At 28.8% G+C, this 14,290-nt stretch overlaps 1 protein-coding gene across 3 annotated transcripts in view; it reads left to right on the top strand.

Annotated features, from left to right (window-relative positions):
- Positions 1-12,050, top strand: part of LOC139502070 (Golgi integral membrane protein 4-like) — a 46,490-nt gene extending 34,440 nt beyond the window's left edge. For all 3 annotated transcript variants that reach the window (XM_071291409.1, XM_071291408.1, XM_071291407.1), the window contains 4 exons: positions 2,445-2,645; positions 3,621-3,684; positions 4,609-4,747; positions 5,709-12,050. In XM_071291409.1, the coding sequence (XP_071147510.1) occupies positions 2,445-2,645; positions 3,621-3,684; positions 4,609-4,721 (378 nt within the window). In that variant the 3' untranslated portion in view covers positions 4,722-4,747; positions 5,709-12,050. The remainder of the gene's footprint in view (positions 1-2,444; positions 2,646-3,620; positions 3,685-4,608; positions 4,748-5,708) is intronic.
- The last annotated feature ends 2,240 nt before the right edge of the window (positions 12,051-14,290 follow it).

Genomic DNA, 14,290 nt, shown 5'->3' with positions numbered 1-14,290 from the left:
GTGAGTTTGAGAATTTGTGGGTATGGTTATGCAGACTTTATATGCTTGGATTACATTCATGTGGCATTTTAGAAATATGTTTGGCAAATACCATCTAGCTCAGAGTTTGAATAATATGTCATGGTATATTGAGATGCTTTTATTCACTACCAGACTTTGTGAATAAGTCAATCTATTACATAACAGTATACACTTTTACTTTATGACATAACTGTTTTCATAATATCTGCATGAAATATTTGTTGCATGCAGTTATACATTACACAATTCAAAGATTCTCTGAAGGATGCAGTTATGAGTTTAATAAATTAGCATTGTGTTGTCTCTTTGGAATTGCATAATTCCATTATCTACTTCAAATTCAGAACATGAATGAACTGTTTATTAATGTCTTGTCTATATTAATATAATGAAACAGGTGAATTTGGTTTACAAAGTTCATAGTTTCTTGCAACTGTCTAGTTAATTTGTTCTATCAAATAATGTAGAGTTATTAAAAAAACAGCATTTATTGAAAGCACGTTTGAAAATCTACAGTAAAGTCAATATTAATTTCAGAAAATGATTTTCAGATATATACCTTTTGATTACATAGAACTGACAAGTAGCAAGATACACTAACAATTTGGTTGTGGTTCTAATTCTTCCATCTTTGTAGCCATAAGGTAAAATGGTTACTTTATCCTTTCCTGGCTAGAACTGGTTAGTAACCCTGGTTATGCTGTTTGTCAACGCTTTATTCCTTATAATTAATGTACATCATTACACTATACATTGCTTTTCTATTTCACTATTTCTCTTTTTATGCCCCACCTGCGATAGTAGAGGGGCATTATGTTTTCGTTCGTCCGTCCGTCTGTCCCGCCTCAGGTTAAAGTTTTTGGTCAAGGTAGTTTTTGATGAAGTTGAAGTCCAATCCACTTCAAACTTGGTACACATGTTCCCTGTGATATGATCTTTCTAATTTTAATGCCAAATTAGAGATTTTACTCCAATTTCACGGTCCAATGAACATAGAAAATGATAGTGCGAGTGGGGCATTCGTGTACTGAGGACACATTCTTGTTTGTATTATGTGTAAGTATCAGCGATTCATTTCACAAAAAAAATATAAAGAAAAACAATATTTGTGAACGTTCAGTGTAACTTATGATTAATTTTTATTGCAAGATTTTGTGAAAAGAGCCCTTGGTTTTGGGTGTTTATTTTACAGACAACAATTTGAATCTTGTGTTTTAGTAAAACGATTTTAAAAGTAGTAATTCAATGATAGAACAATTTTTTTTCATAAACTTAGTTTAATCCAAGATTTAGTAACTATCTCAAAATGATTATTTGTTTGGATATTCAAGTTGTTTCAATACTTCACATGAAATTATTTAACATGTGTTTTTATGCCCCACCTACGATAGTAGAGGGGCATTATGTTTTCTGGTCTGTGCCTCCGTCCATCTGTGCGTCCGTGCGTCTGTTCGTCCGTTCGCTTCAGGTTAAAGTTTTTGGTCAAGGTAGTTTTTGAAGAAGTTGAAGTCCAATCAACTTGAAACTTAGGACACATGTTCCCCATGATATGATCTTTCTAATTTTAATGCCAAATTATAGTTTTTACCCCAATTTCATGGTCCACTGAACATAGAAAATGATAGTGCGAGTGGGGCATCCATGTACTATGGACACATTCTTGTTCATATAAATATATGTTAATGGTCTTCAGGTGTATTGCACTGTATTTATATGAGCCATTCTTATAAATACACATGTACCTGCATATTTAACCTGGTAATTCTTGCATAGACATTTTTATTTAGCTAGTTCATAAAGCTGGTGTTATGTGATTCCTTTGATTTGTTGCTCTTTTTTGCATACAAAATGTTTCATTTTCAAAACATATACAGGCTCATCAGTTGTTAAAGGAAGGACATTTGGAAATAAACACTAACTTAGGTTGAGCAAATAATGCAATGGAAAAGTTATAAAAATAAACATCAATCCCTAATAAAAGATGAATCAACAAATCCAAATATGAAAATAAATATGGCTAATTTGAAGGTTCATTTTCATTATTGAATAATCATATATCTGAAAAAGACCAGATGTAATAATTTAACAACAGAAGGAAAAGTAGTTTCTGTTCTGTGAAAAGGTACCTGTATTACACAGGACAAAAGTTTTATATCTATCATATCAAGATAATTGATGTATAAACAACTTAAACTACACTTATCATGTATATTATTATCTAGAAATGGACAATTCACTATTTGAAATTCAGTCATCATATTTGAACTACCTTTTTATTCATCAGAAATTAATTTCTGATGAAATGTAGATTGAGAATTAGTAGAATTCATTTAGAAAAAAAATATTGTATACATGTGCATTTGATTCTCAATAATCTTTTTAATTATCTATTCAATAAAAGTGTTTCTTATTTGTTCAAACAGGCAGCACAATTTGATACAGATTTGGAGAAATATAAAAAAGAAAAAGCTGTCCAGAGAGAACAAATAAAGAATGACCATGATAATAGAATACAAAACCAGGGACCAGTTGGACTTCAAGTGCAGGAACCAGTTATACCTAAGCAAGTTCTATTTAAGGACGACAACAAGAAGTTAGATAATAATCCAAATGTTGATGCCCAGGTTGGTACTTTTATGTCCTGCCTACCATATCAGAGGAACATTTATTATTTTTATGCCCCACCTACGATAGCATTATCTTTTCTGATCTCTGCATCTGTTCGTAAGTCTGTTCAGGTTTGTCTGTCAGGTTAAAGTTTTTTATCAAGGTAGTTTTTGATGAAGTTGAAATACAATCATCTTGAAACTTAGTACATATGTTCCCTATGATATGATCTTTCCAATTTTAATGCTAAATAACAGTATTTACCCTAATTTCACAGTCCACTGAACATAGAAAATGACAGTGCGGATGGGGAATCCGTGTACTTAAGACACATTCTTGTTTGGTCTAGCGTTGTATAAGGTTAAAAGTTACAGATCTAGATTATAAGGTTAAAGTTTTTGATGTATGGCAGTTTGTTGTCAAATTCACTTTAAAACTTTTAAATACACACTTTTATAATGAATTAACCTGTTTATGCATAATAAACTGGGACCATAGGAATGGTGAGTTATGGGAGCTTTGTTTGGGAGACTTCGTAACAGCATCCTTTTACAATTACTTCTTGTTTTTAAAGAAATTTTGCCGTTTTTGTTTATTACCTTGAATGCTGTTATAGATAGAGATAAACTGTAAACAGCAATAATGTTCAGCAAAGTAAGATCTAAAAATAAGTCAAATGACCAAAATGATCAAGTGACCCCTGAAGGAGTTATTGCCCTTTATAGTCATTTTTTAACAATTTTCATTACTTTTGTAAATTTTTACAAAATATTTTCCTCTGTATCTAAAGGGCCAAGTTTATTATAGATAGAGAAAATTGTAAGTAGCAAGAATGTTCAGTCAAGTAAGATCTAAAAGCACAATTTTGTCATGAATCCATCTGTGTCCTTCATAGACCAAGGTGAGTGACACCGGCTCTTTAGAGCCTCTAGTTTTACTTGGAAGCTCTTTTGACTACATATTTAATTCTGACATTTAATTTCTTATGTTAGGAAGACCAAAAAGACAATAATGCAGAAGAAGTAAATGATGATGGGCATGGTAATCAAGTAGAAGGTATGTCATTGGTACAGATTCTAGAATATTGATCTGCGAGCAATTATAATTATCAGTTTAAGAGGAACTGCTAGTGGTTGTTCAATTATATTTGATACACAGTTGTATTAACATTTGCATGTTCTATTTTCATGGAGAATATTAGTCCAGCGCCCTGAGGCATAGTCTATTGACTTTTGCTTATAAAAATAAGAAGATATGGTATTATTGCCAATGAGACAACTCTCCATAATAGCACAGAAATTAACAATTGTAGTTTATCGTACAGCATTCAACAAGGAGCAAAACCCATACTGCATAGAAAGCTATAAAAAGCTCTGAAATGACAAATGTAAAATAATTCAACAGAGAAATCAATTATGATGCACAGAAACAAACAACAACCACTGAATTTCAGGAGTTGGTTTAAAAAAAATCAACCTAACGATTGAGATTGATCATTAAGTCATGAACAATCCAGTATACTTAGTCTTTTAGTGAAACAAACTCCAGGCTCCTAACTTTTGACAGGCACATATAGAATAAGGCAGGGTTAAACAAGTTAGCAGACACCCAATTCTCCCCTTACCTTGGACAGTGGTGTAATAGAACAACATAAGAACAAAGTATAAAAATCAGTTAAAAAAGGCTTAACTCATTATAAGATGGATACAAATAGAAATATATATAACAGACACACAAAGTGGGTGTGGCAGGGTACTCATACATCCCAGCAACAAAAAGACAAAAAGTACAAATCTGAGAGTACTTGCAGTTACTGACAGATAGTGCAAATTCAATAACAACTCATGCATCTAAGACTAAAATATCAATCAGTACACAATAGATTTAGTGTGAAGATGTCACTAACCTGCACCAGTAAAGATATAGGTCATCAGCTATAAATTACTTTTATATATAAGATATTTTATTCGTGTGTTGTAGATGCCAGAGATGTAAAATACTATGACGAAGATGATAATGATGATGCTAAAGGAAATAAAGAAGATAGAAATCATATAAATCAAGATTTAAAAAATAATGATTTTGAAAGATGAAAAGTATTAAATTAATCTAGTCTCAGGTGAGTTAATAGTATGGACTTAAGTCAGATGATTTTATGTTGATAGCTTTGAGATCAAGTTAAAGGTGATTTTAGTGAACAATAGAAAAGAAAAGATATGTGATCCATCTATAAAATCAGTTCATGAACATCACAAAGCACAAAAAGCAAAGTAACAGCACTGTTATTGCTATGTTTCATAACAAAGACACAGTCAGGCCTTCAACATGGAGCAAACTCTAACCTCAAATTGTTGATATTTGTATGAGCTTTAAAGTATGTTCTATTTAACAATCAGGTTGAAATTGAACCATACATGTCCAGCAATATGTACAGATACATGATATGCTATATATTTTCTTGCAAAAGGAAACCAACGTGTGCATAAATTAATTAAATAACATTAATTGTTTTGTAAACATGGTTCAGTTAATTTTTTCTATTGCATTTCATTCTCTCATAAATCTTCAATGAAGTTTGCAACATCAATTAATAAGAGACCACCAAATTCATAAAATTTGTTGTTTTTGGAAATCTGAGACACAGTTTTGGAGGTCAAGCTGTGTTGTACAAGAATCTATAAAATATTTTGGGATGCTATGAAGAACAAAGACGCTAAACTCATTCAAGTGTGGACATCACAATATAGCAACTAATTATGTCATAATGAAATTATCACAATTTGAAAGATTAATCTTTCTTCTTTCTTTTGGTACCTCATTTATAAAATATAAAGAAGGATGAAATGAATTACATCAGTTTAAAGTTGTTAAAAATTGGGAGTGAAAAAATCTTTGTATTGTGCTATCTTAATATCTGTTTAACTTTTTTATCTGTTTACATTTGTTTCATTTTGTTTCCCTTTAGAACAAGAATTGTGTGTATTTTTAACTTTAAAAAAAAGAAAAAAGTTTTTGCAGTCCTCGAGATAAATCTTTTGATTTTAAAGCTAACTTTTAATGAGGTTTAAAACATTTTTCAGGTAATTTTGTTTACCAGAATTGACGAATAAATTACACAAAAGTCAGCTGTGATATCTTCTACAATTCCAGAATAGTTTGTGCCTAACAGATGTTTAATATTTATAGGTGACTTCATCATCATATAGTTTATACAATAATGTTATACAATGTGGGGTATTATATATGATGGGACAAACAGATTTCAACATAGTGTGGACAATATTATTTCTGTGTCATGTCAGATATCAATCTAGAACAGATTTTCAGGAACTCCACCTTTTCTTTATTTGGGAGGTTATAAATAACTGTATTAATTGTGTATAACATCAATATATGTGGTGCACATTAAGTCTAAATTGTTCATTTAACACAGCTTGCTGCTAATGGAAATATTTTAGTTGAATAATTAGCAAACATTTAAAAGAAATATGTCTCTTCATTATAAAATTGTGTTCAGAAGTTTTGGTTTTAATCATTTATTCAACTTTAAATAGACTTCATCTTTTTATGAGGTTAATGAATCATCAGCTTTAACTTTAATTCAATCCTTAAATTGCTGAAGTAACATTTTCATAGAAATAATTAATTTGCTTAAAGAACTGACAAAGGATCCATGTCATGCAAAATGCATATGTAAACATCTCTTTACAAAAATGCCATATGCGGTGGATTTAGAGGAATTTTTTAATCATAAATATATCCAAACATTTGACAAAACGATGTTAATACTGCAAATTATTGAATAGATATGAAGTATTAGAAATGAACATATTTATATACAAACCATTGATGCATGTTAAAAATGGTCTTTTAAAGATTTTTATTTAGATCTGAATAATTTTCAAAAACTGATCTTATAACAAAATGAATAACCTTAAGTGAAACAGATTGAATTGATTTTAAAATTAAATTAAGAAAGGGGAGACAACTCTTTTTCAAAATATTCAAAGTTAATGATATTGTGCCATTGCTTGTTGTACTTCAATAGAATTGTATAATGTTGTCTATTTTCCTGATACTATACGAGCTGAATGAATTGTCATAATGCAAATGATTTTAAATTGTTAATGTTTATTTAGTTTCAAAGAATTAAATGAGCATTAACAGGGAATATCTCTTGGTTGGCATTGCAATGAACAAATGCTGGAAGGGAAATAACTTAAGTTATAATTTCATATTCAAACTTTCTGGAAGACATTCAAGGCTAAATCATGTAAAAGTTTTGACCACATTTTATTTTTATTTGAAAAATACATGAATCTTGTCAATTTAGACCAATAACATACAAAATTATTTCATAGAAACCTTTTTGTCCTTTGCTCTGTTTTAGGAGTAAGTATCAACAATACACACACACAGATTCTGATATACATGTAGTTTCTTATAAAGTGCTATACATGTGAGATTGGAAATAGCTTTGTGCTTGAAGTAAAGCTTAGGAGTATTAAAGTTGTATAAAATGAAATTTTTATCGTTCATGATATTTTGTCAGACTAACAGTCATGTATGGGTTTTGCTATTTGTTTAAGGGTGAACCATAGTTGTTTAAATCTTTGTCTTCTGGTCATGTTTTACCAAACAATACCAGTCCTTTTCTTAAAACCGTAGCAATCATATACTGTGAATTTACTATTATTGACACAGTACTAATTTTCATGAATGTCTTATTTTCAGTTGAACCACCATTTTAAAGTATTTAATGAAGCGCAAATATCCTAAAGGATTTTATGCAAAAATTTCAAAGACATAAAACCAAGTATCATAAAAATTATTATTTTTCTTTAATCTATTGAAATTTGTACCAAGGTAAAACTGAATCTACATTATGTGTAGAATTAGGATTAGTATATAAGTATATCTTTTTTACTTCATATATTGAATAATTCTATTATATTCTATTCGTCATACAAATGTTTTATAATTATGTGATAAGACTTAAGACAATGAACCTTTGATTGAAATTATAGACATATTGCATTTATGTTGTAATCATGTGTACTCAGATATCTTTTCATAGCTTCCAGTCGAATGGAAAATTGTGCATAAATTAGGTCTTGATATTATAACAGTATAATCTTAAAGAATTTTTGTGTTATACATAGCTTAGATATAAATTTTATGATGACCTTATTTACAATGCTTTTGATCTGTGAAAGATTGGGCATTTTGTCAAGTGTGTTGTGATTTATATCAATAGTTTATCAATTTATACTGGTAGGCAAATTCATCCATTGGATAGTAAAATTGTCTTCATGTTACTATTAAAACCAGAAATGTGTATTTGTAGTTTAAAAATCTAAATTTTGAACCATAAATGTGTTCTTTCTTTTATTTATTATATTTTTGCTGAAAATAAACCTGCCAAAACATGTAACATAAATAGAAAAGTCCCAAATGGACTGTGAATGGGGTAAATACAAATCAAATAAAGGGAGATAATAGAATGTTTTCAAAAATCAAATAAAGGGAGGTACTCACTTTTTTTTTTATTTTTCACAAAATTCACTAAAATTGTTATCCCATGATTATCAATAAAACAGTACTTGGCTTTTTTGTTTCAGCAAATGCTCCTTTCATTGGAAAAGAGTATATTTTTATATTTTTTTGTTTGAATTTTTATTTATCTTTTTATTTTTCTATTCTCTATTCTTTCCTATCCTAAAAAAGCTTTAAGACTGGTTTGTCACATTATTGAATCATCAGATATAACTCACATGCTATTGTTTTTACATTTATCAGGTTTATGTAGAAATAAGTACATTTTAAATGTCTTCAAATAACCTCAGTCTGTATTCTCAAAATTGAAAATAAAATATGATAAATACATATATTTATATTATAGTCAATGTAGTGTACATGTTAAACATGTGGTTTATGTACAGATTATATAGTGTAGAGTGTGATATTTGTCTCATGTCTATCTGTTTAAATGTGACTTGGGTTACTTGATATTTTGCTATAATGCAAATGTATTGATTTAATTCTGGGTGTTCCTTTTATTTTACTAGGAGATAGATTGATTTGATAATTAGATTCTGTAAAATGGACAACTCATAGATATAAGTTCTGAGTTTTGTTTAATATTGAGTTAGGGGATTCTTGAGTTCATGGTTGTAAGAATAATATAAATGTGGGTTGTTCATTTCAAGCTTGGAGTCATTTATCAGACTTATATACAGAATAAAATTCTACACCAGTTGAAACTTCAGATGTATTTCATTCTAAAAGAAATTCATGTAAACTAGTTTTCTACAAGTATAAGCATTAACTGAGATTTTGTATGTGAAAGACTTTATTTTAAGGTTTGATTGCATTTAAAAGCTCAAATATATTCAATGAGGTAAAGAAATTGTATTACATGATTATGAATTAAGAAATAGTCACGTCGCTTTTTCTTGAATGATAACAATTAAGAATTAACAAACATTTATAAATAATTACAATTTAAGAAAGCAACATAATATTAAATGCATCCAATCTTAATGCAGTTATCATTATTGCAATACTGAAGGAGTCACATTATTTAACATTTATAAAAACCTCACAATAATTTCCGAATTTACAGTATATATTAATGTACATATGTTTTTTTTTTAACAAATTGTGATTTGAATGGAGAGTTGTCTCTTGACACTCATACCACATGTTCTTATATCTATATAGTGTAATAAATACATCAACTAAATGTGTAAAATGCCTAAAAGTCAATCTTTAGCTTGTTATTTGTTACTCAGATGCATATCGTCATGTAATTATGTGTTGTTGTCATGTGCAATTATGTAATTATTGATGCTTTGTTAATTAATGGTCACATGTTATCTTTATAATTTTTAAGTTACTAATGCTTTCTTACCAAAAATTGATGGTTTCTATGCAATTTACACTTTTTTAAAGCTGAAAATATTTCAATCTGTTTACCGGTAAATTGAATTGAATTACATGTACAAATGAACCTTCATATATTTGTGGGTATTGCCATTTTACGATCAGGATATTGAATTTAAATTATGTTACAAGATTTACATAATTATATGATTGTGGTGATCATTTCTAAACTGCTTATATATATATATATATAAGATACTCAATGTCTTTTTTTTTATCTGTAATTTAGACCTGTATATTCTATTTTGCCATTTTTCATAGAAATTTGATTACAAGCTTTTAAGATGGAATCAGAACTAATATTTTGAAATTAGGAAAATTATATAATCTAATGTTTGACAAGATTGAAGGGCATTTTTATTTAGTAATTAGACACTTTTCATACATTCCAGGACTTAACTAAATCTGAACTTTGTTTTGCTCCAGTTGACCTAAGGATGTCTAAATCATATGATTGGTGGTATCTCTTCCCTGTTGGTATCGTTATTGTCGTTTTACTTACAATTCAGAAAGTTGAAAATTATCACAAATGTGCCAATAAAAATGGATCTGAGATTGTTAATGGTAATTAAACTTTTTAGTGCATACATTTGTCAGATATCTTTTCAAACTGAAATGTGGTGTGATAAGGAGCTTTTAACAACCTTGACTAGCTGTATAGCCCTTGTATGGTCAGCGATCAGAATATTCTTTAGTAATTAAAAACATGAGAAATAAACACTAGCCTAAGTCAAAGTCCTGATGCAGTTGGTATTCATATGCTAAGTTATAGTTGACAAGGGATTGTGTTTTGCTTAACACCCAGTTACAATTATCATATGCATGACTATACAGGACCAGCTTAGTTATATAAGAACCTGTGTAAATCAAATGCATGATTGGAATCATTCCAGCTGTACAAGTTGCCATTTAGTATTTATGTCTTTGCGGTATAAAAGCCTATGAATGCAGAATTTTAGGTGCTTTATAGAATTACAGATAGGATTTTATAGTGAACCAATAGTTGTAAATACTCCAATTTTTCAGTTCATTTGCATTTTTTCACTGTATAATAACCATTTATTACAATATGCAGATAATATTATTGGTGGGTTGTATGATCTAAATTGTGGTTTGTCTAAAATGTTATTTTGTTTTGAAATTTTATGTTTTTAATAAATTATATGAAGGACTTCATTTATTAAATGTTACTTTGGTTTATAATTTCCTTCACAAATCTGTTAAATTGTATTGAGAACACACTGCATTGTAGCAAAGTGAGGATTCATTATAATAAAGAATTAATAAATCACAAATATAAGGTCCCATTTTACAGAGGAGACAGTTTATACATTGATGTATTTAAATTCACTAATTGCTGTTAAACCAATGGATGACCTGCTTACAATATCAAAAGTCAACACGTATTACAGGTAATTGTATTGAGTGTGTAGGTAAAGGTAATATCTTTGATAAGCTTGCTTGATAGTTGAACTGTGAAGTCATTATCAGGTTATGTAAACTACCCTCCCTTAAAAGTAGACTAGTTTGACTGTTAACCAATCTATGTCTCTAGGACTAGACTACTTCCAAAGGAGGGTAGTAGTATACCTTACCTTATAATGACTCCACTGTGAAGCTAACCAAAGATTTTATCTGTATCTACACACTCAATGCAATTGGCTGTAAGAGCTCCTTTATCGCAAAGCCTGCTAAAAAAAATGACTAAAATATTTGTTGAATACTGTAAATTCAGAAATTATTGCATGCATGTATTATTACGATTTTGTCATTCAAGATTTAAATGTGATTTTCATATTTTATGATTTTGAGAAAAATCCTGTTTAATTCATACAAATATTTCAAAATGTGAGTTTAAATTGTTGCGTTTACAACCCTGTCGCATTTTTCATAAAAAGAAAAACCGAGCAATAATTTCTAAATTTACAGTACATGATTTGCCTTCAAATGTTATGTACTTGTCCCATTGGAAGGGTCAAAATGTCAACAGCTGGCAAAACAGTCCTGCTTTTGGTGTCCTGCTCAATGTAGTTATCTTTTTACCTCAAAAGGTCTATTCTTTGTTGAGTTTTTATTTCATGGTTCATGAAAGATTGGCTTATTTTATATATTTTCCTGCTGAAGCTGTGGTTTTTTCCAGGTACCCTGCAATTCTACATGAACAAAAAATTGATCCCTATGATATAGCTGAGAGTGGTGGTAACCACTAAGAACAATTTTTTTTTGGACAAATATATACAATTGTTTCAGTATTGTGTTTTATCCTGATTTCCAATCTCTTTATTTTTTTTACTACAAGCATTACTTGACTGTTCAACCATTTTTTGTTATGACAAATCACAGTGCTAAGCAGATATAAATAATGCTTTATTGATGATCGTAAATGTATAATTGTTAATGGAAGAGATACTTGTATTTTAAGTTGTGATCTTTAGTCTATGTTTGTAAGGTTTCACATTAAATGATATATTTTATAAGTTGTGTCCTTTTATTAAAGCCATTATCCACACCAATCTAGCATTACAATGGATGGACTATGGATAAGTAAGCAGTTTCTGTTCCACTGGTAAAAATTCAGCAATAAGCCATAAATGATCTCCAAGACAGGGAGACAAGATTGTGTTTAAACCCAACAGAAAAAAATGTGATTTATCACACAAATAGTATTTCTTTAACAGGAACGTATGGTTTTGTTCTTTGGTCTATTATAAGATCAATGTCAAACTTCATAACATATTAAGCAATTCTTTATTTCATTCATTTTTTTTTTAATCATACAAAATTATCTACAATAAATCACATATAAAGCACTGGTATTGTTTGAATGACGATATAAAACAATTACAAAAAATTTTGTATGAAAAATTGAAAAGCAAAACAAAACAAATATTAATCACAGATTTTGCTATTATATATTTCTGTTTTTTGTGCAGTTGTTCAAGTTTGACATTTTACAGTTATAATCTGAACATTTGTTTGTGTCAAATTATTGCACTTGGTGTCAAAACATATTTTTTATTTTGCCATTGTGTTGAGTCCTTAAAAAATTCAATGACATGTCTTAAATTTTGATCTTAAATAAGGTAGATGAGCTGGGGATCTAAATTAAAATCAATGAAAAATTTGCTAAAATACAGTTTATATCATTCTTTTTTTCAAAATAAGATAAAAATATGGGACACAGAGCTTTATTGAAGCTTCAGGTCATGCAAACTTGTTAAGATATTGGAATGAATATACATGGAAAATACAATTTTAAGTGATAATATGAAAACTTAACAATTGAATTCTAAAATAATAGGAAAAGATTTCAGAAAATAAAGATAAAATTGGGTTCACTGAACTTGTTGCTTGCTACAAAACAAGAGAGGTAGATTTACTTCACAGTCCTCTATAAAATAATGATATCTGAGTTATCTCCCATTGTATAGTAAATTTGAAGAAGAAAAAAAATATCTAACAAAACCAATAACAGTCCTAATAATAATGAGACATAGACATTTTATTTTGACTCACCTGGTAATCTAGTACAAAACTTCTTTCTTTCACAAGTACATATAAAATTGTTTTTGAACCTTTTTCTTTGTTTTTTTTCAGCCTTAAGTTTATCTGTTAGGTTTTAAAGTTAATTTAGTTAAGTCATAGGTGAAACAGGTTAATCCAGGTGATTTCACCTGATATATTCACTGAAATCAACCTCAATTTTGATAAATTTACCCAAATTGTATTTGAATTTAACAGAAACTTTGATAAATTTTCCAGAATTACACTTGAACTTTATACATCTAGCTAAGAATGGTAACCGTTTCAATATATATATCCGATATACATTAAAATTAGAGTAAAACTGATCTCTTGCAATATAAATTGGTCAATATTTGAATTGTTTATGTTGTAATTTAGATAGAAAGAGTATTTTTACAGCGAAAACATTATACATCAAATTACTGATTTTGAAATGTCTAATTGTTAAATTTATTCAAAAATTTTAAAGATGAGAAATATCTCTCTCTTATGTATTAAAAACATGAATTGGTAAATTTCACATCTGGTAATTATGGCAATTAGTTTAGCATAGTACACACTTAAATGTATATAGTATAATATGTATACAATTTTTATAAAATATTTTTTCATTAAATTATTACCAATCTTTTTACATAAAAATGGTATTACCTTTCTATATACATAAATTATTGACACTAAAGACAACACTTGTAAATTACCTTGTGGTAAATTATGAGTGATATTTTTAATGTCGATAATTTCTTACTTTTTCAAAGACAACAGTATTAAAGGACCTAGAGGTATCCCCTTGTTTGTTACCCTACTGCACAATCACTACTCCAGGTGTTAGTTCACAAGATAAAAATACATGTATACATTAATATTTAATAAATGTTAATTGTCTATTTGATAGCTCTTTTAATCAAAGGCATGTGCAATACATTAATAAAATCTCAGTGAATGTTGATTTTGCAATAAAATTAAGATCTATACATTGCTTTCTTTCCATAAAACTTTTAAATAGCTTTATACATAAATAATTACATGTTAAGATTAAAATAAGTATTTTAGTCTGAATGATCTTTAATACTATATAACAATCACTATCATTTCTTAACAACTAAAACCTTCAGAAAAAAAATAAAACAATTCATTAAATTGGATATGTTAAGGTAAAACAATCAAAAAACATAAAAAGTAAATTATACTG

The sequence above is a fragment of the Mytilus edulis genome, chromosome 13 (assembly GCF_963676685.1).
Source record: "Mytilus edulis chromosome 13, xbMytEdul2.2, whole genome shotgun sequence".
In the NCBI taxonomy this organism is placed as follows: domain Eukaryota; kingdom Metazoa; phylum Mollusca; class Bivalvia; order Mytilida; family Mytilidae; genus Mytilus; species Mytilus edulis.
The sequence above is the reverse complement of the archived record's forward strand: the minus strand, read 5'-3'. Positions and strand labels throughout refer to the sequence as shown.